The 27959-nt window shown below is 38.3% G+C and overlaps 1 protein-coding gene across 3 annotated transcripts; it reads left to right on the top strand.

Annotated features, from left to right (window-relative positions):
• Positions 1 to 521: 521 nt before the first annotated feature.
• Positions 522 to 27959, top strand: LOC122639939 (probable bifunctional methylthioribulose-1-phosphate dehydratase/enolase-phosphatase E1 1). Of its 3 annotated transcripts, XM_043832990.1 has the most exons (12): positions 523 to 883; positions 970 to 1106; positions 2194 to 2289; positions 6496 to 6615; positions 7383 to 7472; positions 15010 to 15183; positions 15338 to 15493; positions 23885 to 24034; positions 24105 to 24206; positions 26998 to 27107; positions 27252 to 27370; positions 27781 to 27959. In XM_043832990.1, the coding sequence occupies exons 1-12, from the start codon at positions 664 to 666 to the stop codon at positions 27870 to 27872; spliced, it is 1566 nt and encodes a 521-aa protein (XP_043688925.1). In that variant the 5' UTR covers positions 523 to 663; the 3' UTR covers positions 27873 to 27959. The 3 variants fall into 3 exon arrangements, with proteins under 3 accessions (XP_043688926.1, XP_043688925.1, XP_043688927.1); XM_043832991.1 differs by lacking the exon at positions 7383 to 7472 and having other exon boundaries at positions 522 to 883; XM_043832992.1 differs by lacking the exon at positions 2194 to 2289 and having other exon boundaries at positions 524 to 883.

Raw genomic sequence — 27959 nt, 5'->3', positions numbered from 1 at the left:
CCAATACCATGCCGATATCATATCGATGACATGATACAGACAAGGGATAAAATGTTCAAAAACCCATTTTTAAAGGAGAATCAGGGGAAAATTTTATCCCATACGGCTGATCCGTGTCGATATTAATCCAATATTGTTTCGGTTTCCAAGTTGACCGATACCCATTCCGATTCCGCGTACAAAAACCATGGGGCGTATACCCTGCGCCTGCACTCCCTCTCTCCCAAACCCCACAGACAACATTTTCCTAATTTTATAAGATTTTTTTAAGCCGCAAAGAGGGTACGTTATCACCTGTCTCTTTCTCTTTGTTCCTCCTCAAATGAAATGACATACCATTATCCCTCTAGAATTTCTCCAACAAAATATAAATAAAAGCCCTCACTCCTTCAGTAGCCACTGGCCAATCGCTCCCAGTTCCGATTATTCTCTACATCGGATAAAAAAAAATTCCTGCAACTGGCGAAAGGATGATAGATCTCGAGAGAGACAGAGATGGTGGATCAATAATCATGGATGGAATAGACAATTAATAATAACCTTTCATTACCAATCTAATCTCTCCTGCGCACGCGAACCTTTCCGATATCATCTCTCTCTCAACTTCCATATATCTAAGTACATCTTCCCTCTTCTGCTGCTGCAAACTACACAACCTATAAAATGGCGACAGCAGCAGCAGCAGCGGTAAGTGTAGCGAACGGCGTCTGTCAGGCATACCTGGAAAGCAAACACGTCAGAGAGACTAGGGAAGGGGTTGCGGAGCTTTGCCGGCATTTCTATACACAAGGATGGGTGTCCGGAACAGGTGGCAGCATCACCATGAAGGTCCACGATGATTCCATTCCCAAGTCACAGCAGCTCATTGTCATGTCCCCTTCTGGTATACCCTTTCCCCCCACCTTCCTCTCTTGTTTATGTATCTGGGTGGTTCTGTTCCGTTTACTCTGTTTGTTTCATTGCGTTTAGGTGTTCAGAAGGAAAGGATGCTTCCTGAGGACATGTATTTGCTTTCTTCAACTGGGTCAATTCTGTGCGCTCCTTCTCCCAAGCCTTATCCCCATAAGCCTCCTAAGTGTACCGACTGTGCTCCCCTCTTCATGAAGGTATCTACAATAGTCTTCTTTTGTTTTTTATCCGTTTTGGCTGGGTTAAAACTACTGTTGCATACGAAATCTTCTTGTGATTATATTAAAAGTGCGGATTCCATTGGTTTGGTACTGCGTTTTATAGAATTTCCATTTAAGCACATGCTGTGTTGTCTGTTATTTCAGACTGATAATAGGATGTTGGGTTCAACTACATTTCACTATGAATACAATTGAGCGATTATCCTTATAATTGGTTAGAGACAACACATTGTCAATGAAATCTCATGATCTTCAGCTGGGGTTTTCGGATATGGTTGGAGTTACCAATATACAGAACTCTTATTTGGATTCTTGTTCTATTATGTAGCCATCAAATGGCTTATGTCCTGATCATTGGGACCATATGTTGTTTTACTATACTAGAGATATACCTTCTTAAAGAAATAAATTTCAGAAAAATAAATCTGTTTGTTAGAAAAGAAACAAAATAATCAGAGATACATTCTGGGAGTTTAGTTATGCTCTGAGGTGATTACAAAATGTTTGATTGCACATCTGAATTCTCTGATTTTTAACAATAGAAGTTGAACTATTTAATGCCTGAATTATTTAGAATAAGATTTGCATGACCCTGGAGATGTATGGTTGTGGCTGAGAATTGATACAGCATCATCTGCAGAAATTTCATCGATTCATGTAATGCAGAATTCTCTGTTTTTTGGTTAATTGTCAGACATAGAGCTGCATCCGTTGTTTTTTTTTGTTTATCATTCTATACCACAGTATCTAAACTCTAGCATGAAATAACTAATATTTATTCATGCATTATACCTCCTTTGGTCTGGAAGAATGATCTTAGTTGGACCCCCTCAAATTTGATTTTTCATCTATAATAGATGCATATGAAATTTATCTCGTTTCAGAGGGTTTCAGAGGTTCCAGTTCTAATTTGTTAGCCATACATTTTCCTCTATGAAGTTCCTGCATTTTTTTTTCTGGGGTGAAATTCATTGACTACAACTATGATAGGTTAATTTTTTAATTTCTTTTGGATTTTTCCATAAGTAGTCAGTTGTGAACAACCATTTTCCTCCCTTCTCAGGCTTATGAGATGCGGAATGCTGGCGCTGTCATTCACAGTCATGGAGTGGAGTCTTGTATTGTGACAATGATCCAACCTTCCTCAAAAGAGTTTCGAGTAAATTTTTGTTCTTTGACTATAATGAAGTAGACTGTCTCCCTCTTGGTCTTCATGATGTATGTTCATACTGCTATGCCTGTATGTCAGCATTTTATTTCCTTCTGGTTTCTTTGGAATGGAATGTATCTTACTTTTACTACCTGCACATTTAATATGATGAATCTTGAAGATCTCCCCTTCATGTAGGAGACTGTAAGCAAGTAGTATGATATCAAGTTCATAGTAAATTCAATCTGAAGGATGGTTGCATGACCTTCATTAAATACTTAGGGATCCTCATTGTAGAGCTCTAAGCTTGAATCACTTTCCCAACTTTTATTGCAATGTGCAGGCATGCTATTCAGTTGAGGAAGTTAATGCTGACTATACGTTAAAATCTCTCTTGGATTTGTATTTGCATTAATGCACTGTGAAGAGAGCATGCTTCTTTTGAAGGGAGTTTCCATCTTAACCGCAACAATTTTGTGGGAACATAAGTGGCAAAGGATTTTTGTTCACTTTAAAATTGCTATAAATAAATTTAATTGCTTAATTTGTAGCAAAGGCATGTGGCATGCTCCTTAAAGGCAGTCAAAGCATCCACTCTTGCAAGGTGCTATAGCAATAATGTCCACTGAATTAAGCTTGGATTCAAATATTAGTCTTTTGTTGAGCTTGGATTCCTTGGCAGGAAGTACTTAACCTGAGTTCCAGATAGAATATTTTATGGCAATTTTACTCATAAATCAGATTTAAATTTAGTATTCTCCGAGTTAGTAACTCAGGTTCAGGCTGCTTCAGAAGGAATTCCTATGAAACTTGGTTTAAGACCAAATCTGTGATTTTTGTAATTTTAAGATAAAATTATTAAGAAAAATCCCTGTTTGAATGTCCCCCTTTTTGCATTGCTATGTTTTTTGATTATTTGTTGTCCACATACTCAATAAAGAAAAAGAAGGATATGGTAAGGTAACCAGCAAAGACCAATGAAGTTATCTACTTATCTTCTCATGTATAGTCTACTTGGACAAGTTAAAGGAACAAAAATTTCTGTTTTGGACATACTCAATGAAGAAAAAGAAGGATATGGTAAGGTAACCAGCAAAGACCAATGAAGTTATCTACTTATCTTCTCATGTATAGTCTACTTGGACAAGTTAAAGGAACAAAAATTTCTGTTTTGGATAATGGATACAAGATTCATCCTTGCCTCCAATTAGCTTTGGCAGAAGAAGAGTGTGGATGTTCCAGGCTTCTTTTATCTAAAATATTGAATGCATAACATGACGAAGTTTTATGTTGGTTGGTTTTGTGATATTAGTTTTACGTCTAATGTATCCCATTCAAGCTGAAAGGAAAGTTCTATAGGACTGTTGTACGACCGGCTATGATGTATGGGACAGAATGATGGGCAGTTAAGAAGTGTCATATTGAGGAACTGTGTAGCAGAGATGAGAGTAAGGAATGAGCGTATTAGAGCTGAATTGGGAGTTGCCCCGATCAATGACAAGCTTCGTGAGAGTTGTTTGAGGTGGTATGGTCATGTTCAATGGAGGCCAAGGAACACCCCAGTAAGGAGGAGTGATGATCCTGATTGAAGGAGCTATAAGGGCAAGGGGCAGACCTAAAATGACCATAGGAGAAATTGTAAGGAAGGACATGTATGGTTTAGGTCTCGTACAAAGTATGACCTCGGATAGAGCCTTTTGGAGGGCAAGGATCTATGTAGCAGATCCCATTTAGTTGAGTTTCTCCTAACTTGCTGGGCTGTTTCTCTTTCCTCTTACTTTCAACTTTCAACTTGCTTTCTTTTTTTCTCTTTACTTTCCATCTTTCATTTGTCATTTTCCTTTTTTTTTTCATTTCTAATTTCATTTCTCATCCCTCTTTTCCCCATCTCTTCTTTACCCTTTTTTGTTTAGATCTCAGTTTCCCCCTACTTTGTTTTGTTTGGATCCATGTAGCTGACCCATTAAGTTGGGATAAGGCTGAGTTTGTTGTTGTTTTCCAATGGTCCACTGATTTCTTGCGTGTTGCCACCTCTAATCAGGGCCAGTACTTGCTTCATCCCTATTAAGCAGTACCGTGAGGGGGAGTGAGTCATTGTCTTGGTTAAATCATGAGAGAGAGATTTGGAGTTAGTTGTTGAGTTGTTTTTATCTTTGTTATTCTTCAAGACTTCGTTTGCAATTAGACTTTGACTCTTAGTTTCCTACTAAGAGTAGATTTCATAATATAATATATGCGATGGGGCTAGACAATGATAGGCTAACTTCTCTATCCTATCGTGGCTCTAGTTCTCTTTCTTCTCTCTTCCCTCTTCTTCTTCCTCCTTTTTCTCTTTGGGTACTGGGTTACAGGTTTTCACATTGTCACTATCAGAGCTGATCTGATCATATCTTGCACATTCTTATCCTTGGTTTTGAGAGTTTCTTTAAGGTTACTTTCTGCCTTGGTTGGCAGCAACCAATGCTGCATTATTTCTGTTAAACCCTAGTGAAAGATCATGAAGGCATAGGGTTTTCATCTGATGATTAGTGATGCTGCATATTTGAAGTACAAGTTGAATTGGCTTGAGGCTGTGGCACCCCTGTTTCTGCGCATGAAATTCTCCTGATTTCTTCTCTGCCGCTGCCCTTTTTATGAAGAATCCTTTGTCTCCCTTCCTTGCTGGATATTATTGAAGAATAACCCCTGCAGCATCTCTGTTATGAAGAGTATTTTTCCTCACGGTACTGCTTAATAGTCTGCATGGGTCAGGGAGAGTGTCTTACATGTTAGTCACTTCCAAACTGTGTTGATGACCCTTTCACATTTATTTTGTCCTTTCTCTAGACTTGCTGAGTCCCACAAAATTAGTGCCTTTTTGAATGGCTATTCGGACAACACCATGTGCATCAATTATGATACATTTATCACATCTTTATAAGGAATTACTTAAACAGTACCTCACAACTGTGAATAGATATGAGCATTAGAAGTATATACTAGTACTCGGTAGTGCGCTCATGATACAGTACTCGTGCAACAATGCTTACGGCGTGCTCACGCCGGTCGACTAGGCCCTATGCCTTGGTATAGTGGTCTTTCACTGGGGCGAAGTACACATAGGAGTACTTATTCTCTATGGTCTTCTGTGCCTTGCTCTAGCAATTTGCTTGTGCAATTAGATCACACTTATTGAGGCATGTGGGAATTCTGAGAAGAATGCAATGGATGGATTTGTAACTTCCTATTTGGTGTCAGACAGTTCTGAAAGTAAGAGACTTGGAGGCCCTTTGTAGACTACTACATGCCAAATTGAAGTATTAATTTCTAATTTAGGTTTTAAGAGAAAAGGTTTCTTAATGCAGCCTTCGATAAAGATGGTTTGTCATGTCGTCTTGCTTAATTTTATTGTGGAGTTGCCTAGGGGAAGGCTTGACTTATTTGTAGTGCCCTGTTACAGCAACCAGAATAGAAGTTTGGAAGTCGGGGTTATTAAGAAGCATTCAGATAAGAATGATTCTAAGACTCATGCAATGACTGATGGAGAGCTGGACTTCATGGAATAAATAAGAAAAGGTTTTGAAACAGAGCAGATGTAGCACCATAGATAGAAACTTTTCTGCTTTTTAGTTTTGGGTGTTTCTACATGCCACCAGCCACAATATAGACTGCCACCACTTTTTCATGAGATGGACATGGTGGGATCACCGAATACCCACCTCAATGGTTGAGTTTCTACTCCAAACAAGTTGGGGAAGAGCCTCAAAAGAATGAGTTCAAATGGCCACTAACTTTGGTTGCACTTAAATTTCCTGTTTGATTTACTTAGTTAAATCTTCCAACCATTGATTGAAATTGGATGTATCTCCTTGTAATTTCTCAAGTACTGCCTCTAGTTTTAATTCTTCTGTTACTGTATGAATAGTTACTTCATTATGCTAATGTGAGTGATTTATATTGACTTTTTAATTCCTTCTCCCTGGGTAGCTAGTGTCTTTGGAATCTTGTAGCATCTGCATGATGTAATTAGGTTACAAACTGCGTTAACTATTTTGTTCAAGATACAGCTTATTTTGCTTTAAAATGGTTATCTTATTTTGTGGTTATTTTGTTTGACCTTTTCCTTCTTATATGGTTATTGAAAATTCAAGGGTTGTATGTCCCCTCTCTTGTTCACTTTTTTTTTTAGATGTATTTTCATCTTCTGGTTACTATGGATTTTGTGTTGATTGTTAGATTACTCATATGGAGATGATTAAAGGCATTGACGGGCATGGTTATCATGATGAGCTTGTGGTCCCAATAATAGAGAACACTGCCCATGAAGGAGAGCTCACGGAATCTCTTAGTGAAGCGGTATTTTTTTTTTAAATGTTTAATTGTTAATAGTTTTCCTAGCTACTATTTCTTGTTGACCTTTGTCCTACACATGGTTTTCTTTTTTCATGACAACAATAAATGATTGTTCGTGGTAGCCTTTAATAACATGGAGCTTGTTCTTGTTTTAACACTCCTTGGACAGAATTAATTGCTTCTCCTCACATATACTTACTCTTGATAGGCTGTTTGCATTTGAAGATGGAAGTATATAACTATTTATGCTCCTTTATTGATTTTGTTTAGTCAAGATTTCTGTGAGATGTAGTGTCAGAGTAGCAACTTCCATATGGAATTGGCAGGTATCAGACTGTATTGTGTTTATTGTCTCTCTCTCACTCGCACACACACACACACACACAGAGTTGGCATCATTGTCCTCATAACCAAGGTCTACATGCTTAATGTGTCAGCCTTTTTTTCCCCATGTGAAATGATCTTCCACCAAGGAGATTTTTACATAACAAGCGTCTGTTTCTCAGAACCAACTAGTGGCATCATTGTCCTCATAACCAAGGTCTACATGCTTAATGTATCAGCCAACTAATTTCTGTTTCCTATTCTAAAGTACAAATGTGTTATGACTGTTATCCTGCAAAAAATTGTTCCATCTCCTGCGACTGAGCCTATTCTGGGGATTTAAATATTAAAGTGTGCCATTGTCATTGTTTGCGCTGGGTAATGCTGCTGCATCCAATGCTTATAGATTGCACAAAACCTGATTATACTTACCTTATGTTCCACAGATTCAAGCTTACCCAAAAACTACAGCTGTTCTTGTTCGTAACCATGGGGTATATATATGGGGAGACTCATGGATCAGGGCTAAAACTCAGGTTTGTAATATCATCGAGAAGATAAGTAAATTATTCCGAGTATTTCTTTAAGGATATTTGATTGGATAAAGTTAAAAATTTCAGACATTTTTTCTGGTGAATGAATGATTTGGCATTTTAAAAAATTCAGTGATTGGACAGTGTTAGCATTATTAGGAGTTCTTTTTTTCTTTAGTTCAAGCTGGATCTTCTTTCTTTACTTATTTGTATAATCCAGCTTGAGGGGGAGTGTTGGAATATGTAATCCAGAATACTGTCCTTTTGGGGTTAGTTTATTTATTATGTTATTAGGTACAGTCGTCGGCTATTTGGGTTTTAGTCCCACATCGCCTAGTTTAGTCTCTTTGTAATTTTTCCTCTATTATAAATAGAGGGGCTTACCTATCAATTAATTAATTCAAGTATTTACAACTTCCATCTTCTCTTCTCTCTTTTCTTCTCTCTAGAGTTACTGGTTACAGGTCCTAGGTTTTCTACATGGTATCAGAGCACTAACCAGCACCTGGTTCTCTCCGTCAAAGCCGTTTTGAGAGTCGTTTTGGGTTTCTAGTTTGAAGAATGAAAACCTAGTTCAAGAAGAAAACGAACTAGGGTTTCCATGAAGATTTAGTGTGGAAAATCATACATGTTTAGTTCGAAAGTTTGCTATCAGTGATGTGAATCATATCTTATCGATTGCTACTGCTGTTTTTTTTAATCGATTGCTAAAGACTTGCTACTGCTGGTGTCTCTCTTCGATTTTGTTGCTCTACCTCGTTGCTCCCTGTCGAAATTATACTGCTATGGTTCAATTTGTTATTGTTGCGGATCCTTCGGTTTTGTTCAATCGAAGAAGAGGGTTGAAGGAGATTGATATGTTGCTTTTCTACTCCGCTGGATTGTCTGACAGTATTGTATTGTTCTCGATTTCTGCTGCTGCCCCTGCCCTAACGATGGCTCCATCGATTTCTCTTGATGTTGGTGTTAAGATATGTAACCCTGGTTTCTGCTGCTTCTGTGTGGTTCGATTGGTGGAGTCGAAGGTGTTTTTCTTGAGTTCTGCTACCGTGTTGATTTGCTGATGGGTTCTTGCTGATGGCATCTTCAGCAAATTTAATTTTTGGTCTTGAAACTTGGAGAAGAATTTCAGAATCGTGACTCTCAAGAGGTAGAAGATAGTCCACGGCTCTGCTGATTTGTTGTGGTCTGGTGTTTCATGGAGTCTAGAGGTTGAAGACGAGATTTCTGTTGAGTCATGGTTTTCCTGCTGGCTGCTTGGTTCAGCGTAGGAATATGCCCCTTTTCTCCCCCAAGGTGCTGCTTCTCTGTTCACTTTACCGTCTTAGGTTTTGAAGGTTGAAGACAACCACAGACGTGGTGTCTTTATTATTATGTTTTCTGAATCCCATTATTGCCCCCACTTTTGCCCTTACTTTTGCCTTCAATTGCTTCATAGTCTTTACTTATTTTCCCTTCTAAGTCTGTCCCCCATTTATAAATCTAATTCCCTACATGACCCATTACTTTCTTATTTACCAAGGGCCCCTTGCAAAATTCTGGTTATTTACGGAACTGCCATTACCTTTTTAATTCATTCTCCTATTTGACTACCCAATTGACCCTTGAAAATTCTGGTTTATTACCAGTTTGCCCTTTGGCTTGGATTGTATTTAAAAGTGGATTTCCACCAAATTACAGCCATGCCATCTTTTTTTTCCAACACCGTTCCCTTTCAATAATTCTAATTCCCTTCATATCCCAAAACATACCTTTGGCATATACCCATAACCCCTTTGGAAGTTCATGGTATTTTCTAATTTGCCATTTCTTCCTTTTCCATTACCCTTAGCACCTCTTGGAAAAATCTGGAATATAATGTTTTTGCCCTATCTCTTACATCATCTCTGTTATGTCCACGTGTACTACACATGAGGGGGGGATTATGTACAGTACACCTGCAGACATTGCAGAACGTAGAACTTGCAGGAACATTGGTGCAAAACATAGAAGATCAGTGTTTTCAACCATTGCTATTGGGTATCCTTTGTTATTGGGTTGAGTTTGCCGTAAGGGGGAGATTGAAGTATTGAAGAGAAGAAGGTTTTGAAGATATTTGGTTATTGCCTGATGGAAGACTTTCAGTTGGGTTGATATAGTTTTTTTCTGCTGATTGATTCAGTTTGTTTCCAGTGCTTGCTGCTCTAGTTATTTCACTTCAAGATTCTATGTCATTGTGACAATCTGAGATTCATCACTGGATAGCTATTGAAGATCGTTGAAAGCTGCCTTTTTTTTTCAAGTTCTTGAAGGTTTATTTGGGAGCTGCATTCATATGTCAAGCTGGATTCTGCTGCACCTTAGTTTTTTTTCCCATTTTGTTCAAGTTGGGCATTAGTACATTGTATGCACCAACTTGAGGGGGAGTGGTAGCATTATTAGGAGTTCTTTTTTTCTTTAGTTCAAGCTGGATCTTCTTTCTTTACTTATTTGTATAATCCAGCTTGAGGGGGAGTGTTGGAATATGTAATCTAGAATACCGTGGGGGTATTCTGGTCCTTTTGGGGTTAGTTTATTTATTATGTTATTAGGTACAGTCGTCGGCTATGTGGGTTTTAGTCCCACATCGCCTAGTTTAGTCTCTTTGTAATTTCCCCTCTATTATAAATAGAGGGGAATAGAGGGGCTTACCTATCAATTAATTAATTCAAGTATTTACAACTTCCATCTTCTCTTCTCTCTAGAGTTACTGGTTACAGGTCCTAGGTTTTCTACAGAAAGTTTGTGAGATTAACATGAACTGAGTTTACTTGTACTGTGTTTTGTAGTATCATTTCCTGTCCAAAGCATGAATAAAGCTTGCATGACTATAAAATTAACAGGATGCTTGACTGGGAAATCTTAGAGTTTAGCATGCTGATGACAAAGAAAGTAAGAAATCACTATTCTACTGGTAATAAATATTCTTCTAAATTCCATGTCCCTGTAATAAGCATAGCTACCGTGACATGATGACAATTATTAGTTGCTCCCAATAACTCTTCTGTTTTTCACCAAGGCAGGTTCCTATTATTATATAAGTTGCACACTTTTTATTTTGTAGGTTCTCAATGATCATCTTTCCCTCTGTTTTTTCAGAATATGCATGAGTGTTCTTAGTATCAAAGTTAAAAAATTTAGTCGTTTGTAATTGTCATGGAAGTTAACAGGAATTGGGCAAAAACTCTGTGATGCAGATTTCCTACAGAAGAATGAAAAGGAAGAAAGGGGCTGCAACAGCAATGAGGACCAGAGTCTTTTTCACCCTGCAGATCGTGTTTTGAACCAAATTCTGGTTCAACTGAACAAGTCTTTCAGTGGTTTGGGTCAAGTCTAGTTGTGGGTTAATAATATAGTTCTTATTTCTTTGTTTTTTCAGTTTCCTAGTGTAATTAGGTTATGGGGTCAGATTAGGAAATTTCCAGCAAAGCCTGCGCATTAATGAAGCTCCCTTATCTGTTTGGGTTTTATCTTTACTTTATTCTATTTAGTAGATGAGTTGGAAATAGGATCCTTCCTTTTAGCCTGCATATGGAAGGAATCCAGGTTTGTTTTGTTTTATTTAGTTCTTTATAAATACATTCTAAGGTTCAAAAGCCTTTATGATTTTTTGATTCAATGAAACTGGCTTTTCTGCCTCTATTCTGTGGTGATTCAGTAGGCTTGACTGGTGGTGATTCCAAGGTCATAGCCCCAATTTCTTATATTCTCTATTTTCTGGTTTCTTTCAAGTTACTGGTTAGTCTAATGGGGGGAGGGGAAAGGAAGAAAGAGAATCCAGGAGGAAATCAGAATTGCAGGGGAGAAAAGAGGAGAAACCGTGAGAAGAAGAAACAGTAGAAGAAGAAGAAGAAGAGGGGAAATCAGAATTGCAGGGGGGAAAAGAGAAGAAGAAGAAGAAGAAGAGGGGGGGGATCAGAGTTGCAGGGAGACAAGAGAAGAAGAAGGAAGGGGGGGGGGAAGGAGGGTGCACACGCACACAGCCAGAAACTCAATTCATTCTTTGGTTATTCAATTCTGTTCTCATTCCTCTCAAAATACTTTCTTTTAAAAACTCAAAATCAAAAAAAGAAGAAGAAATTAAGTCCCTAACAACTACTTCTACAGCAATAACTGCCCCCTAATAACTATTTCTACAGCAATAACTGCCAAATAACTCTAAAAATAAAAGATAAAACAAAAATAAACAGAAGAAGAAAGAGAATCCAGGAGGAAATCAGAATTGCAGGGGCAAAAGAGGAGAAACCATGAGAAGAAGAAATAGTAGAAGAAGAAGAAGAAGAGGGAAAATCAGAATTGTAGGGGGGGAAAAGAGAAGAAGAGGAAGAGGGGGGGGGATCAGAGTTGCAGGGAGACAAGAGAAGAAGAAGGAAGAGGGGGGGGGGGAGGAGGGTGCACACACACACACAGCTAGAAACTCAATTCATTCTTTGGTTATTCAATTCTGTTCTCATTCCTCTCAAAATACATTCTTTTAAAAACTCAATAAAAAAAAGAAGAAAATAACTCCCTAACAACTACTTCTACAGCAATAACTGCCCCCTAATAATTATTTCTACAGCAATAACTGCCAAATAACTCTAAAAAATAAAAGATAAAACAAAAATAAATTAAATGCAGGGCTGGTAGGGCTTGGGCTTGGGCCTGAGATGGTATCTCTTGGAGTATCCAAGTGGGCCTGGGCTAGGGCTAGTAGGAGCAGCCCCGAAATGTCCTGCATCAACTCTCCCTTGCTTTAAAAAAACTCGACCTCGAGTTTGGATAAACCCAGGAAATCAGTCCATGTGATGCACATCCATACCGTTCAAAAGCTCAGGTAATTCACGAGAAGAGGAGATGAAATCTTGAAACAACACGTCGTCTCGATATTGTTGAGTGGAATGTCGAAGTCATACGTCATTACTGTTGCAGCATCTCCGGTGTTGTTCCTCATTCCAACTTGGGATAGGATTGAATAATATGGAACGATTGGTTGTTGCAATCGTGTGGTTAAAGGGGGTCAATGGATGTTATGGTAAAGAAGATAAGGTAGTGTATATGAGTCTTTTGGAGTTCTGGCTTGGGGTTTCCAGAATAGGGAAGGGAACAAGATAAGAGAACTTAGCTAGGAGAAGAAAGAAAAGAGGGGAAGAGAGATTGAAAGGGAGAAGAATCTGAGAAAAAGAGATTCACCCAGGTTTGGACTCTGATACTAGATAATGGGGGGAGGGGAAAGGAAGAAAGAGAATCGAGGAGGAAATCAGAATTGTAGGGGGAAAAGAGGAGAAACCGTGAGAAGAAGAAACAGTAGAAGAACAAGAAGAAGAGGGAAAATCAGAAATGCAGGGGGGGAAAAGAGAAGAAGAAGCAGTAGAAGAAGAAGAAGAGGGGGGGGGATCAGAGTTGCAAGGAGACAAGAGAAGAAGAAGGAAGGGGGGGTGGAAGCAGGGTGCACATGCACACAGCCAGAAACTCAATTCATTCTTTGGTTATTCAATTCTGTTCTCATTCCTCTCAAAATACATTTTTTTAAAAACTCAAAATCAAAAGAAGAAGAAGAAAATAACTCCCTAACAACTTACTTCTACAGCAATAACTGCCCCCTAATAACTATTTCTACAGCAATAACTACCAAATAACTCTAAAAATAAAAGATAAAACAAAAAAAAACTAAATGTAGGGCTGGTAGGGCATGGGCTTGGGCCTGAGATGGTATCTCTTGGAGTATCCAATTGGGCCTGGGCTAGGGCTAGTAGGAGCAGTCCCCAAATGTCCTGCATCAACGTCTTTCTCGCATATTCTAGTTTTCCTCTTCTAGTTCTGTTTTGCTTTGTTATTAGTCTATTTCACGTCTATACATATGACATATCCATGGTTCTCTTCTAGTTCTGTTTTGCTGATCATTACTGGTATTAAACCATATTCTTGTTCCTGTCTTTAGAATGGATTAGTATCTTACTGCTATCAGATTCTATTCCAATTGAGTTTCCTTAGTCAAGTAGGATACTTCAATATCTTTTATTCCAGCTCTGAGAATCTACTGAAATTTCTCTGAGGTTCCGAGTTATTCTCCTAGTCCTAAAGACCCTTGGACCAGCTTTTGGTGTACTTTTGAATTGTGGTTGCTGAGAGACAATGTGTGTAATCTCCCACTAAACCTCAATATATATAACCGCTAAGGGCATAACAGGAAAATAAAATAAAACACAAATTAAATAGCTTGACTAAACTACTTTCCGCACATGTCTTGGTAGTGCCTAGCACTAATACCGAGACTCACATGAATCTCTATAACATTTATATGAATCAAACTAAGAAATTAAGTTAAGGGCTTACCAGGACTTCTTTCTAAAGTTAGGTACATCTCCCATATAACACCCACCATTCACCTGCGTAGGCTGCGGTAGAATATTCTTGGTAATTTATTGTACTTGGTACATAATTATATGTATCAAACTAAGAAATTAAGATAAGGGCATACCAGGAGCAGTATTGTTCCAACCAGACTTTGTGGCTACACGGCTGAAAGTCTCAAGTGCATTCTTGAAGGTCTTCATCTATGTCTATTTCAAACATTGGTAAGTCAACAAAAGAGCTCACTAGTTATGATCGGTTGGACTGCTCTACGTCCTAGAGAACCCGACTCCCTCCAACTAACCCACTCCTCTGAAGCTAACATGGATCTGAGTCCTACCTTTTTTACCTCAATGCTCTTTAGGGCATTATAGTCTTGTAGTTGGTGAGAAATCAAGTAATGCTCGGCCTAACCAAATCCTCACCACACTTGGTCCTCAGCAGCTCAGGGCATGTTTATGGTTGTGTACAAATTTGGTCACTTGTTTTGCCCTCTTGACCACACTTCGTACCAAGGTCTTCTTCCCCATGTATTTCAGCATGAGGTCAATGCAATAGCTGCTTCTACCAAAAAACAAAAAAAATGCAATCGCTGCACAGGAGTCCAAAACAGGCAGTACTCACTGTTCATCAATCTCTCCCCCGCCTTCTTGAATTTACTACCATTGTCCGTGACCACTTGGACAACATTCTCTATCCCCACCTCTTGGACCGCCTCCGAACACAATCGTACTATCACAGTATACCATGAAATTGATGATGGACTACCTAATAGGTCCACTCCAACTATCACACATGACAATGACACCATAGTCTGACCATGTTCCCTTAAGGGTCTCTATGTACTTACTTCTCTAGCTCCTTTCTCTTCCGTGGCAAATACACATTCATCAACTCATAAATAGTGGGCCCCTTCACTACATTATTGTGCTGAATACTGTATGTCCAACATGATAATATCGTGGTGTTCATATTGTTAGACTATGTGTATCTTTTCCCCTTGCTAGATTTGTGTTTATTTTGGATAAATTAACACATAATGTATGTTTATGATTGCGTCATGTAGTGATGTTTGAAACTATAGAAATGTGAAGATTCCTTATGGCATAGCACCTTGAGTCTTCGATTTTATTGAGTGAACTTGCATTAAAAATTTTTATCCAGTAATATATTGCTTTCATTGTGTCAGGCTGAATGCAATCACTATCTCTTTGATGCTGCTATCAAACTTTATCAGTTGGGCTTGGACTGGTCTACGCCAAGCCATGATCCAATTCAAAGAGTTTTTGGTCATCAGAGGAATACAAACATGGCTGTGAATGCGGCTGTACAGAATTTAAACGATGCACCGGAGCCATCACATGTATGTTCTGGAAGTCTTCTCCTTTTAATGAGAAATCTTAGGTTCCAGAATGTCATTTTTAGTAGGCAAAGTTAATTGTCATTGTTTGGTTGCTCTATCTATTGCCTGATGCGGATGAAATTGTCTTTTATTAATCTCCTGCTGTTATCTGCAGCGTTGTATTGTTCTTGACATTGAGGGGACGGCAACTCCTATATCATTCGTTACAGATGTTCTTTTCCCTTATGCTCGTGATAATGTGGGAAAGCATTTATATTTAACATATGACACTGAAGAAACTCAGGATGATATTAAGTTGCTGCGTGCTCAAGTAAGGTTCTCTACTTCTGTTCTCATAAATTGCCGTTTATATTTATGGTCAACGAAGTAGCAATATCTTTACTGTGTCCTCTATCTATGCCCTCACTTTCGTTTTACTCTTATCATTATAGTGTTTTGCTACCTTGCTTTTTGAGTTTATTTTCAACCACTAGGTATGTGTGGGGCATATCAATATCCATGGATTCAGTAGGTATCCATTTGGCTTTATGTGAATTTCACTTCTTGATTAGCGTATTTTCAGCAGATTTTTTTTTAAACATAACTTGCATTATTAAATGATGGGTAAATCTGTTGCTCACTAGAATGTGTAGCGTCTCTTTTCTGTCCACTGTCAGATTGATATGGCCTTTGCAATTTTGGGATAAAAAAGTCATTTCACTTGGAGTGTATGACAGAAGGAAAAAGAAAAAAAATCATAACTTTGTTCATCATTTGGGGTGGTAACATAATTTCGTGAAAGCAGGGCGGTCCTCTTGGTCTGAGAAGACAGTCTTGGAACTCTTATCAATTCAACTCCGATCAGCCCAAGAGTTTGGGGAGCTCTTTCTCCGTTGGAGCTGAACTGGCCGTGAGAACCAACCATGAATCATATCTGGTTTTAATAGTTCTGCTGGGTTCTTGGTCTGAAACCTTTCTTTTTTGCTTGGGAAGATGCCTGCACCTCGGGTTTTTGGAACTTACTGATCCTAACACTTTGAACTAAATCATCTCATTCCTCATTTAATCATAAAGAACACTGAATTGGTTCACTTTTTTTTTTTCCATTTATGATGCTCAAAATCATAAGAGGGCTTTAAAGTACTATGATTCGGACATCACACTTCCAGAACTAAATTCTCAACAGAATCCCAAGCACCATCCTTTTGACTCTGGCATTCCATCATTATTTCAACCTTGCCATCAATAAACAAAAAGAATACTTGCTCAGAATTTAAACAAAAGAATCTTTCAGGAAACTAGATTACAGCCTCTAAATCCCAGAATCCTAGCAGCCAGGGCAGAGAATTACTGGGATAAGATTCTCAACATGCAAAAATTGACACAGTTAGATGTTGGATTCATTAGGGATTATTTAGGATTAACATGCAATATTTAGTTTATTTTAGCAAGTTGAGTAGATACGTAGGGGATTTTGCTTGGGGTTATTTAGTTTCTATTTCAGTTGGTTTCTTCTTTTAGCTGGTTTCCAATTTAGTTAGGTATATATTCCAAGCAAGAGAGTCTTTTTTATAACCATGTAATACGGTAGAGTAAATTAGATTTGAAAAGAATGAAATGAAAGAATTGGCTTGAGTTTGTGAGTGTCTTTGAGGCTGTGCTGTGATTTTCTTCCTGTTCCCTTTTCTTCTCATATTCTTCTTCTCCTTTCATTCTTCCTATCATCTTCCCATTCTCAGGTTCTGTTCTAGCAGAAGAGTGATTAACAGAGGGTTTGTCTGAACTCCTTCGGCAGAACTATGTCTGGTCCAATATCTTGATCGAAGGTAGGGCTTTCATAGGCGATCGGAACCCTGGAGTTTCTTCCCCTAAGCCCTCCTCTGTTGCGAGCAAGTAAACCAGTTACAGGTCTGGTTTCACCTTTACCGCCAGGAGCAACTTCAGGTGTGCTAATCTGATGTGTCGAGTACTGTTTCACCAGATTGTTACTTGGGTTTCTGTTGGTTCCTATTTTTAGCCAAGAGTGGGCCAAGGAAGGGGGCCACGTGGCAGGACGCCATATAAAGGAACAATGTCCAATGCTAAGGACACATGTCGATAACAGACCGTGGTTTAGTGAAGTATTTTTGATGGAACTGCCATAGGGATTCTTTACGGATTAATGGCTCCTATTTCCCAGCCAAGGGATAGACCAAGTAGCCATGTGGTGGGAAGAACTTGGACGAGATTCAGGCTTCCTAAACGTTCAGTTGGTTGGGACCCACCATATCCAGGAGTAACACAGTTAGGGGAACGTGCTCTATGGAAAGATGCTTTACCAAGGAGCCAAGAGTGGACACGTGGCGACAAGAGGGGTAGGTCATGGAGTTATGGTGGTTATGGCAACTGCCATATAGGATCCCTCGTTGGATTCCATCTATAAAAGCCAAAGAACCTCCCCAAGAGAAAGTCGCACAACAATACAACAACTCAGCACTTTTATCTTTTCAGTTTTTGTCTTTTATTCAATCTCTTAATTTTATTGCATTTTTGGGAGATGTATTCTTCAATCATTGGATCGTCTATCATGAAGAGTCAGGAGTTTATCCGCTTTTGTGGAACGGTATGATTTGATGTTTATCATTTCCTTTATTCGAGTTGTTCGTTTATCTCTCTACGTGTGTCTTTTAGGTATTCTGCAGATTTCCTTTTGTTTTGTTCTTGTTGTTTTCAAAGTTCCATTGAGACCGACGCTATTATAGTCCAACTCAAAGGTCCTTAGAGTTACTCAGGCACGAGGGAATCCTAAATTCCTTGGTTGAAAGTCAGATAAGGCGACTCTAGCCTCGTTTGAGCCTGCGTCAAAGGTTCTGGCACGCCCGCATCTACATCATCCCTGTGCCATTTTGTGAGAGTGTTGGAAAAAAACACCAACAGTTTCATAGGACTGAAGTAGAGTGATATTCTCCCAAAATCTGGGCCCCATCAGAGTGCTATGGAGGAAGATCCAACTCCCATCGTGTTTGGGTTTTCCGCCTCTGGTTTATTGTAGGAGGTTGAAGACAACAACCCCAAAACCCTCTTCCATGGTCCCTTTTACTTTTCTTATTTTACTCCTTAATTTCCAGTATTGCCCCTTCCTTCTCTTCATTATTTTATTTTATTTTTTGAAATTCATTTCAATTCTTAGTTTACCCTCATTCTTTGAATGGTAATCTCAATTCTGTCCTCTCTTCTAGTTTACCTTATTTACCCTTTAAGATCCCATTTAATTACGATACTGCCATTCCATTATAACTTTCAGGTATTTACCATATTGCCATTGCTCTTATAAAACTTCGAATATTTACTGTTTTGCCACTTGTGCTTATGACTTGAGTTATCTAACACCTGGGTGGGCCTGTAAGCGATCCAAGCTGAGTTTTCGATCCCCGGATCCGCATAAAAAACCCTTCTACCAGATCTTTATCTCTTCCAGTTCCCTGCCCGGCCCAGTTCCCCAATTCCTCTAACAAGGGGGGCTGGACCCCACCCGGGCAGTGTGTTCGGGCAGGAGGTAAGGTGGTAATTTCTGCCCCCCTATGAGAGGAACCGGACGAACTGTACCGGGCAGGGAACCTGAGAGGATAAAGATCCGGTCCACCATCCCCCTATTAGAGGAACTGGGGAATTGGGCCGGGCAGGGAACTGGAGGAGATAATTTTCCCCCTCTAGCTGCCTCGATCTCTACCAATAGTCTCAATATGAGCTCATAACCGCAGAAAAATTTGTCCCCACAACAAAGAGCCCTGATAAAGCAGAGTATTTTAATTACCAGTTTCTCTTCCACAAAGCTTCTACTCAAATACCAACTTTTGGTGTTCAGGAGACCTCTGTTAAAAAATTCAAATGACAAACTTCACATTTCAACGTCAATAGCAACGGTGACACTTGTCCATGGCAATGGGCAACAATGGGCACAACATGATCATTGGAGCCAAGGGGTTATGGGTGGGTGTGAAGTATAATTCCCTTTCTATCCTCTAAACCCAGTAGATCTTAGTCATTTTAAGCTTTGAACCCTATTTTATGTAAAATTACATCATTTGTCCCTATATCAAAAGTAAACCACTTATGTTTAGGGGTAGATAAAGTACGGTTACAAATTCTGTTTGTAACCTGCTTGGTTACAAACAGACAAACCCTTAAATGATAGGGAAATCCAAAGAGTCCCCCCCCCCCCAAAAAAAAAAAAAAAAAAAAATGAAAAATGAAATGACCTGAACAGTGGCCGGAGGTGATCGGAAGATAAAAATGATTAGTAGGGTGTTGTTTGTGATGGAATGAACATTACCAAAGCAACAAAAATATTGTGAGAAACAAATTAACTTGAAAGCAAATTAAAAGGCAGAGAGTTCCTTACTATTTGGTAACCCTGTTGGCCTAGTCTGTACAAGAGAATCTGTGATGTTTAAAACAGCAGAGAATGAGGTGTTTCAAAGGGGACGGAATCTCCAAGGACTCTGTTCCTATTCGCAATTAACAGTTCACGTCACCAATTACCACTATAACTAAAGGCGAGGGTCCTAACAAGTTTTAAAAGATCAGGAGTAAAACAAAAGGCCTTGACCTTTTGATTCCCAACAGCATCCATTGAAGTGGAGTTATATATTATGAGCCTTGTGAGGTGGAACCATTTGAAGAGCATGAAAGTTAGGGGAGGAAAGCTATCACATTCTACTCTTTCAAGATATTAATAATAATTATTATTATTGTCATCATTATACCTATGACAGCTGAGGTTGGAGGCCAAATCTGCTTCTCTGGATTTTCTCAATGATCACATGAACATCCGCAAAGCCTGAAGGTCCATGAACATGGGGACTCATGACCCGCTGGAGACTAACACGTCGAAGTTCTAGTGCTTGAAGGATGAGACTGGATATCACTCTTGCTTTTGAGCTAGCTAAAGCCAGACCTTTTCTGTACTTGCAGCATTATTCGATCATGTATTTGGTTATTTAGGTTTCACAGCGTGTGTGCCAGTGGTGTTGTATTTTATATTTGTGTAACTTTCTTTCTCTCTCTAAGAAAATTTTCTTCTTATCCCAAGAAAAAGAAAAGGAAACCCAATTGAACTCTATGACACGTGGTTGATTAGTGATGTCATCTTTACAGATTGTTGTGTGACAATTTACTGCTGCCTCTGTAGTCAATAAGTAGGACGGATGAGAAAATCCAAAGATATGCTTTATTTACATGCCTCATCCCACCAGGATGGCATAGGATGAAATGGGACAATGAGAGAATCCTGGTATATTGGGCCATATCATGCAATGTGATTCTTCTTGATGTTTCTGTTTTTCTGTTTTGATCTTGTTTTTGTGAGTTGTTTCTATTGTGCTGTTTTGTTTGTCTTGTTTTTTTTTTTTGGACAGGTAATATTGCTGTTTTATTGTTTCTCCCTTATTTGATTGCCAACTCTTTTGATTGAATGAAGTTCTTGTTCATTACCTGCCGGGGGGCTGGGGAGATTGTGAAGTTCCCTATAGTAAATAGTTGGTTACTGTAGAAAACCTAGGACCTGTAACCAGTAACTTGAGAGAAGAGAAAAAAGAGAGAATGAGAGAATGATAACTTGTTGTCTTTATTGATAGGAAAGCCCCTCTATTTATAATAGAGGAGAAATTACAAATAGAAAGGGGAACTCCTAATCAGATTAGGAATTCCTAATCATGATAGGATTCCAAGTTACAATAGGAAAAGAACTAGAACTAACAACTCAAACTGAAACTAAGACTAACAACTCACAGTAGAATTAGAACTTGACATAATTAGAAACTAGGACTCCAACTAGGACTAGGAAAATAGAAGATACACATATCAACCAAATCACTGTTCATGTGAACAGTGCTTCTCAACACTCCCCCTCAAGCTGGATTATACAAATAAGTAAAGAAAGAAGATCCAGCTTGAACTAAAGAAAAAAGAACTCCTAATGTTGCTAACACTCCCCCTCAAGTTGGCGTATACAAGGTACTAATGCCCAACTTGAACAAAATGAAAAAAACTAAGTTGTAGTAGAATCCAGCTTGACATATGAATGCAGCTCCCAAATAAACCTTCAAGAACTTGAAAAAATAGATCTTCAAAACTTGGACAGACATGATCAGCAAACCGGGACTGAAATGTCTTCCAAAAAAGGCAGCTTTCAACGATCTTCAATAGCTATCCAGTGATGAATCTCAGATTGTCATAGTGACTTAGAATCTTGAAGTGAAATAACTAGAGCAGCAAGTAGCGAAAACAAACTGAATCAGGCAACGGAAAAAAACTGTATCAACCCAATCGAAAGTCCTCAAATAGGCAACAACCAAATATCTTCAATATTTCAATACTTCAATCTCCCCTTTACGGCAGACTCAACCTAATAACAAAGTAGATACCCATTGGCAATGGTGAAAACTCTGATCGTCTATGCTTTGCACCAAGTGTTCCTGCAAGTTCTGCTTCTACAATGTCTGCAGGTGTACTGTACATAATCCCCCCCCTCACGTGTAGTACACATGGACATAACAGAGATAATGTAAAAGATAGGGCAAAAACATAATATTCCAGAATTTTCTAAAAGTGTTAAAAAGGGAATGGCAAAATTATAATTTACCAGAAGTTTCTAATGGTGTTATGGGTAAATGCCAAAGGTATGTTTTGGGATATGAAGGGAATTAGAATTATTGAAAGGGAACGGTGTTGGAAAAAAAAAAGGATGGCATGACTGTAATTTGGTGGAAATCCACTTTTAAATACAATCCAAGCCTAAGGGCAAACTGGTAATAAACCAGAATTTTCAAGGGTCAATTGGGTAGTCAAATAGGGGAATGTATTAAAAGGTAATGGCAGTTCCGTAAATAACCAGAATTTTGCACGGGCCTTTTTGGTAAACAAAAAGCAATGGGATGCAATAAGTAAAATAATGGCTATGGAGAGTGGCAATCTTGTAAATAACCAGAATTGTCAAGGGGCTCTTGGGTAGATAATTTAGATGAAATCTACTTACAAATACCACCCAAGGCAAAAAGGTAATGTTGGAATGAGGAGTAAAATAAGGACAAAGGTAGATAAGAAAAGATGATAAGGGCATAAAAGGGAACTTAAAGAATAAAATAAAACGCTAGGAATAAAGTAGAGTAACCAAAAAGGAAACCAACTCATAAAAGGAAACCCACTTTGAGATATTGGATGTCTTCCTCACGCAACCAGCCAAAAACAATATAACGTTGTCTTCAACAGTTCAACCTCACGATGGGAGAAAGAACCAACCACAAGAGGAAAACAAGCCACAAAGGAAAACGAGAACCAGCAGCCAACTGATTCTTCGATCAGAAACAGCAGCAGCTCATGGAGAAAATTAATGTAATCTCCAAAAACTCAGATGAGAAAGCAGGGAAAGGAGGAGGCGGAACAAAAGCTGCAACTTCAACCTGCAACTCCAATCTGGCGGTAGGGGAACAGCAACGATAAATATTTGACTCCGTTGAAGAATAGCTTCAATCGAACCAGCAACAACAAAATACCAGCAAAGAATCGATACCACCAGAAATCAATAGCCAACATCAGAGAACAAAAGCCCATCCAACAACTAAGCCAAGCAACACTCAACAAGATGAAAACCAGAAAATCAGAGATCTTCCTCACGATAAGCAAAGAGAAACTGAGCAAAAATAGGGCAGGTCCTGAACTCCAGCCCCTCGATCACCATCAAAAAAGGGATTGCACCTTCAACGAAAGCAGGTTCTTCAGAAGCATCTACAGCCCGGAACCAGGTCCTTCATTAATCGATCAACAAATCAGTATTTAATCTGCAACTCATCTGAAGAGCAGAAATCAGATTTGAAATCTGATGTAGAGTTTTCAAAATCGAATAAATGAATTGAGTACATGAAACCCTAGTTCTTCTTTTTCTATGAACTAGGGTTTTCTTCTTCAAACCAGAAATTAAAATTGACTCTCAAAACAGCAATCTTGGAGAGAATCAGTCACTGGTTGCCTAGCTCTGATACCATGTAGAAAACCTAGGACCTGTAACCAGTAACTTGAGAGAAGAGAAAAAAGAGAGAATGAGAGAATAATAACTTGTTGTCTTTATTTATAGGAAAGCCCCTTTATTTATAATAGAGGGGAAATTACAAATAGAAAGGGGAACTCCTAATCAGATTAGGAATTCCTAATCATGATAGGATTCCAAGTTACAATAGGAAAAGAACTAGAACTAACAACTCAAACTGAAACTAAGACTAACAACTCACAGTAGAATTAGAACTTGACATAATTAGAAACTAGGACTCCAACTAGGACTAGGAAAATAGAAGATACACATATCAACCAAATCACTGTTCACGTGAACAGTGTCACATGAACAATACTTCTCAACAGTTACTTTCTTTGTTAAGGAATGTTAATTTCTATTCCTGATTGGCTTCAAGGTTGAAGGTAGTTACAGATTCACTTGTCCTTATAAAAGCCATGAATTGAGAAGTTAGTTGACTACATGTTATTTTTATGCTGTGAGTTTCGAAGATGTTTTTGCTAAAATGCAATATGCTTTCCTAGGCTTGGTTTTAGATCATAATGTATTTTTAATATCAAGTTACATTATCAAAGGTGGAGGTCGTAAAAAATTTATGTAGTGTATCTTTTCCTTTTTATTTGGTCTAAATATTAGCATTGTACAATTGAATTTGAATAGGTTTAACATCTTGTGTAGGTTGAAGAAGATTTGCAAAAGGGGGTTGCTGGTGCTGTGCCCATACCTACTAATGATGCTGGGAAAGATGAGATGATAGCATCCCTGGTTGCTAATGTTGAAGCAATGATTAATGCTGACAGAAAAATCACTGCCCTGAAGCAGCTGCAGGTAAGAAAACTATTACTTATGGCTGCTTCTTGTAATCTAGTTCGCTATTCACTTATATTTATGAATGCAGGGTCATATATGGAGAACTGGGTTTCAAAATAATGAACTGGAAGGAGTAGTTTTTGAAGATGTACTACATGCTCTTCAGAAATGGCATGCTTCAGGCATCAAGGTTATTGTTCTTTTTCCTGTTTTGTTTTAGTTGCTTCAGTAGACATGATCTTCATAAGCAGGGCATTTATTAGTTGGATGGTGAAACAAGATACTAGCTTTTCTACAGGATATTATCCCCTACTCTGCATGAGTAGTTATTGAAAGAATAAAGTAGCAATAAATAATTTTAAAAAATGATTTAGTATTTATTGACATGATTTTTTACATTTGCTATGCTTTCTTTTTAAGATCTTAGTGGCTTTTTTGCATATAGTACTCAAAAGAGAAGGGAATAAATTTTTGTAACTTGGTTTTACATGTTTCTGTTGTAAAACCTTACCCACGCATGCGTGCATGAGCATGTGCACACACTCAAGAAGAGATGTTGAGTTTACCTAGAAAATGGGAGGCTTGCTCTAGGAAACTGAATTGTTCGTGTTCAGCAAGGTTGTAAGTATATAATCAGATCGGCTGTATCACCTAATCTAGATTGGATTCAGCTGGCAACTTTTTACCCAATACTTGCAGAATCTTTCCAAAAGATTGTGCAGCATCCCGTTTCCAATACTGAGTTTTAAATCCTTGGTGTTCATCACAATGAACTTGAAAAGGTCTGATATGTTGGACATGTCTCTGTGCATATTTGTAGCTTTCTCCTGTGCATGTGTAAATGTTACCATATCTATGATTCTTTATATTAGAAAAAAGAAGAGAAAAGCTATTTCAAACTAAGACAGAGCTTTGAGTAAACCAGTCCTTCCTGGTATGCAAGTCTTTGACTGGTTCTTGGCCTTTGATAAATGGCTTACATTGGTAATCTCTGTAGTAGAGGTGTCCATCATGCCAATCAGTGTGATCTGTGGAAAAGGAAACGCAAGGATAGATTGTATAATGAAACCCTGCTAATAAATGCAGGAAGAGAAAAGTTCTAGTATGTCACCAAATTCAGAATAACTTTCTAATCTATCCAAACCCATTCTTACTTCCAACACAAGGTCAGTAATCCTGTTACACCATGTGAACACAACGTCAGTAATCCTGTTACACCATGTGGATAGGGTGGGAGAGATTTCTCATGCCTCTAGTGGCCGATTGTTATGGGGTATTCGATCAGGAGAGAAAACAGATGTAATGGCAGAGAAACCAATTGTTTGACCTGGAAATTTAATAATACTAACTGTAATCGGTGGAGAACTATTAAAATAGTTGAAAATTTAAAAAAATAGATCACTATATTGAAGTTTCATAAAGCAAATTCATGAATATGATTAAACAAGGTTTCTGCAGACCATAGGTTCAAGGGAACTTTCAAGAAGAACTATGAGAAATTATATGATGATTAACTGAAACACCTAAACGAGCTTAGAGAACACCGAGACTGATCAACCGAATTAACATATCCCAGCTTAGGAGGCGTTCTTCAAGGATGAAATGTAGCTGGTAATTGATCACAGCAATGAAGGTAATAATCAACCTAGCCTTGCCTGGTAAGCCTTGTCCCTCAAACAACTCAACTCAATTGATTTGAACTGTTAACTCTGCAACCAACACCCAGACCCTTAAATATATACTAAGATAAGAAAACACACTCAAACTATGATCCTGACTATGTTGACTCTTTTATTTTGAATTGAAGTTTAGATTTGACTATAACTTGTATTTTGAATTGAAGTTTAAACTAAAACAAGTGATGATTTAATACACTAAAAAAGTGGGGAAAAACTATCCTGAATTCCTGATATTGTGCTTCATAAATCATTACAACTTGAAGTCATGAAAATTTTCTGTCTTTGTCGTAAACCAAACCCATGAAAATTGAAAGCCATAACCCAGTATGCTCTAAATCACATGACCAATCTTTAATTAACTCTTTTTTTTTCGCTTGACCTGTAGGCTGGTCCAGGAACTAACATAATTTGAAACCCTCCTATGAGGGTGAATGTAAACCTTGTGGCCTCTTAGGATTCCATTAACTTTTTGGCTTGCATCAATGAGGAGACAATTCATTGTCTATTTGTGACATGAGAGATTGCTCTGATGTATGATTTTACTTGGTGCTTCAGTTCATTTAATGAGACTATCAGAGGGGGGGAAATATTGTACAGCTTGGCCTAATGTTCCGTTGGGGAAAGTGGAAGAATATCATGGCATTTGGTACCATTTTTGGTGTTGAGAGATATGTTAACATGCAGAACATTCATAGTTTAAGGCTTTGATACATTCGTCCAATTGGAACTGCATCATTTGCATGTTCAGTAAGGTTCATTGATACTGCATCCCTTGTAGCCATTTGTTCATACTCAAGAATATTTAGGAACAGCTTGAACTTCCATGTGTAGGACAACAACTTGTCATCTATGACTGTCTTCTGGGGAAAAAAAAAACGAAGATTCTGACAATTCTAGGCCACAGTCCCTAGAATCCAGACCGTACATAGGGTTATATGAAGGGAAAAACAATTTCGTTGCATGGTGTCGTAGTACTTAATCAAGTGCCTGTAATACTTATCCATTATTACAGGTTTAATTGCCAGTCCTTTTAACTTTTTCTTCTCTCTTTTGTTCTCTGGAGTAGTACTAAATCTCTGATTTTTTTTACAATATTATGGACTCTTCTTCTGACTGAATATTACTGTCTTCTTTAGACATGTAGAGTTTGCAGCAGCCATTGGATTATTATTACCTTCACTTAATCCTTTTGTTTGTTCATAATGTAGTTACTATTTGCATTCATGCATTATGTTTCTGTTTTATGCCTACAAACAATTATATATTTGCAGGGCTAATTATCATGACAATCTCTTTATTCAGGTATATATATATTCTAGTGGTAGCAGGGAGTCTCAACGGCTTATCTTTGGCAATTCAAATTATGGAGACTTGCGAAAATATTTATGTGGATATTTCGATACCACAGTAGGGTATGGTTTTTCTTAGTCCTCTCTGTTTTCAATTGTTCATTTTGATGTTGAACCAACTCTGATGCAACTCTAGATTTTTACAAGCTAAGATCCTTTTTTATATTCTTTTTTTTTTTTTGGTTGGGGGGCGGGGTGGTGGTGCAGTAACAAAAAAGAAACACGCAGTTACTTTGAGATCTCACAGTCACTGGGAGTAGATGAACCATCGGATATCTTATTTGTCACAGACGTCATTCAGGAAGCCGTGGCTGCAAAAGCAGCAGGTAATTGCTACTAATGTTTAGAGTTCTGAAATATTACATCTCACTAGGCACTACCCAGTGTTGATATTTTACATTTTCTTGCATCTGGGATATGTATTCACACACCCATCAGCTTCCATCTGACCCGAATAATACGAGTTTGAAATGGACAGTTCAAGTGGCTCAAAAAGAAATGCCATTTTCTTTTTGTTCTTCTCAAGAGGGGTGGGGGGGGGGGGGTTGGGCTGGGCTGAGTATTGCAGTTACTTGCTTGTCCCTTGAAATCATTACCAAGTTGCTGAAATTTGATTGTTGGGTGCATTTCCCTTTCCCTTATATATAAAAACACTATTACAGTGAAGATTAAAGAAAGTTTGTCAAGCTTTGTTCAGGTTATGCCACTTACCATAAAGTACTGATCTATTTTTCAGGTTTGGAATTGATAATTTCTGTCCGGCCGGGAAATGGACCACTTCCAGAGAATCATGGGTTCAAGACTGTCCGATCCTTTGTGGAAATCTGAGATGGTCAATTCTGTATATTATTGAATAAGATATAAATTTAGTTCATAAATATATAGATAGAGAAACAAACCAGTTTAAAAGACTTG

This window comes from Telopea speciosissima, chromosome 9 (genome assembly GCF_018873765.1).
Source record: "Telopea speciosissima isolate NSW1024214 ecotype Mountain lineage chromosome 9, Tspe_v1, whole genome shotgun sequence".
NCBI lineage: Eukaryota > Viridiplantae > Streptophyta > Magnoliopsida > Proteales > Proteaceae > Telopea > Telopea speciosissima.
The sequence above is the reverse complement of the archived record's forward strand: the minus strand, read 5'-3'. Positions and strand labels throughout refer to the sequence as shown.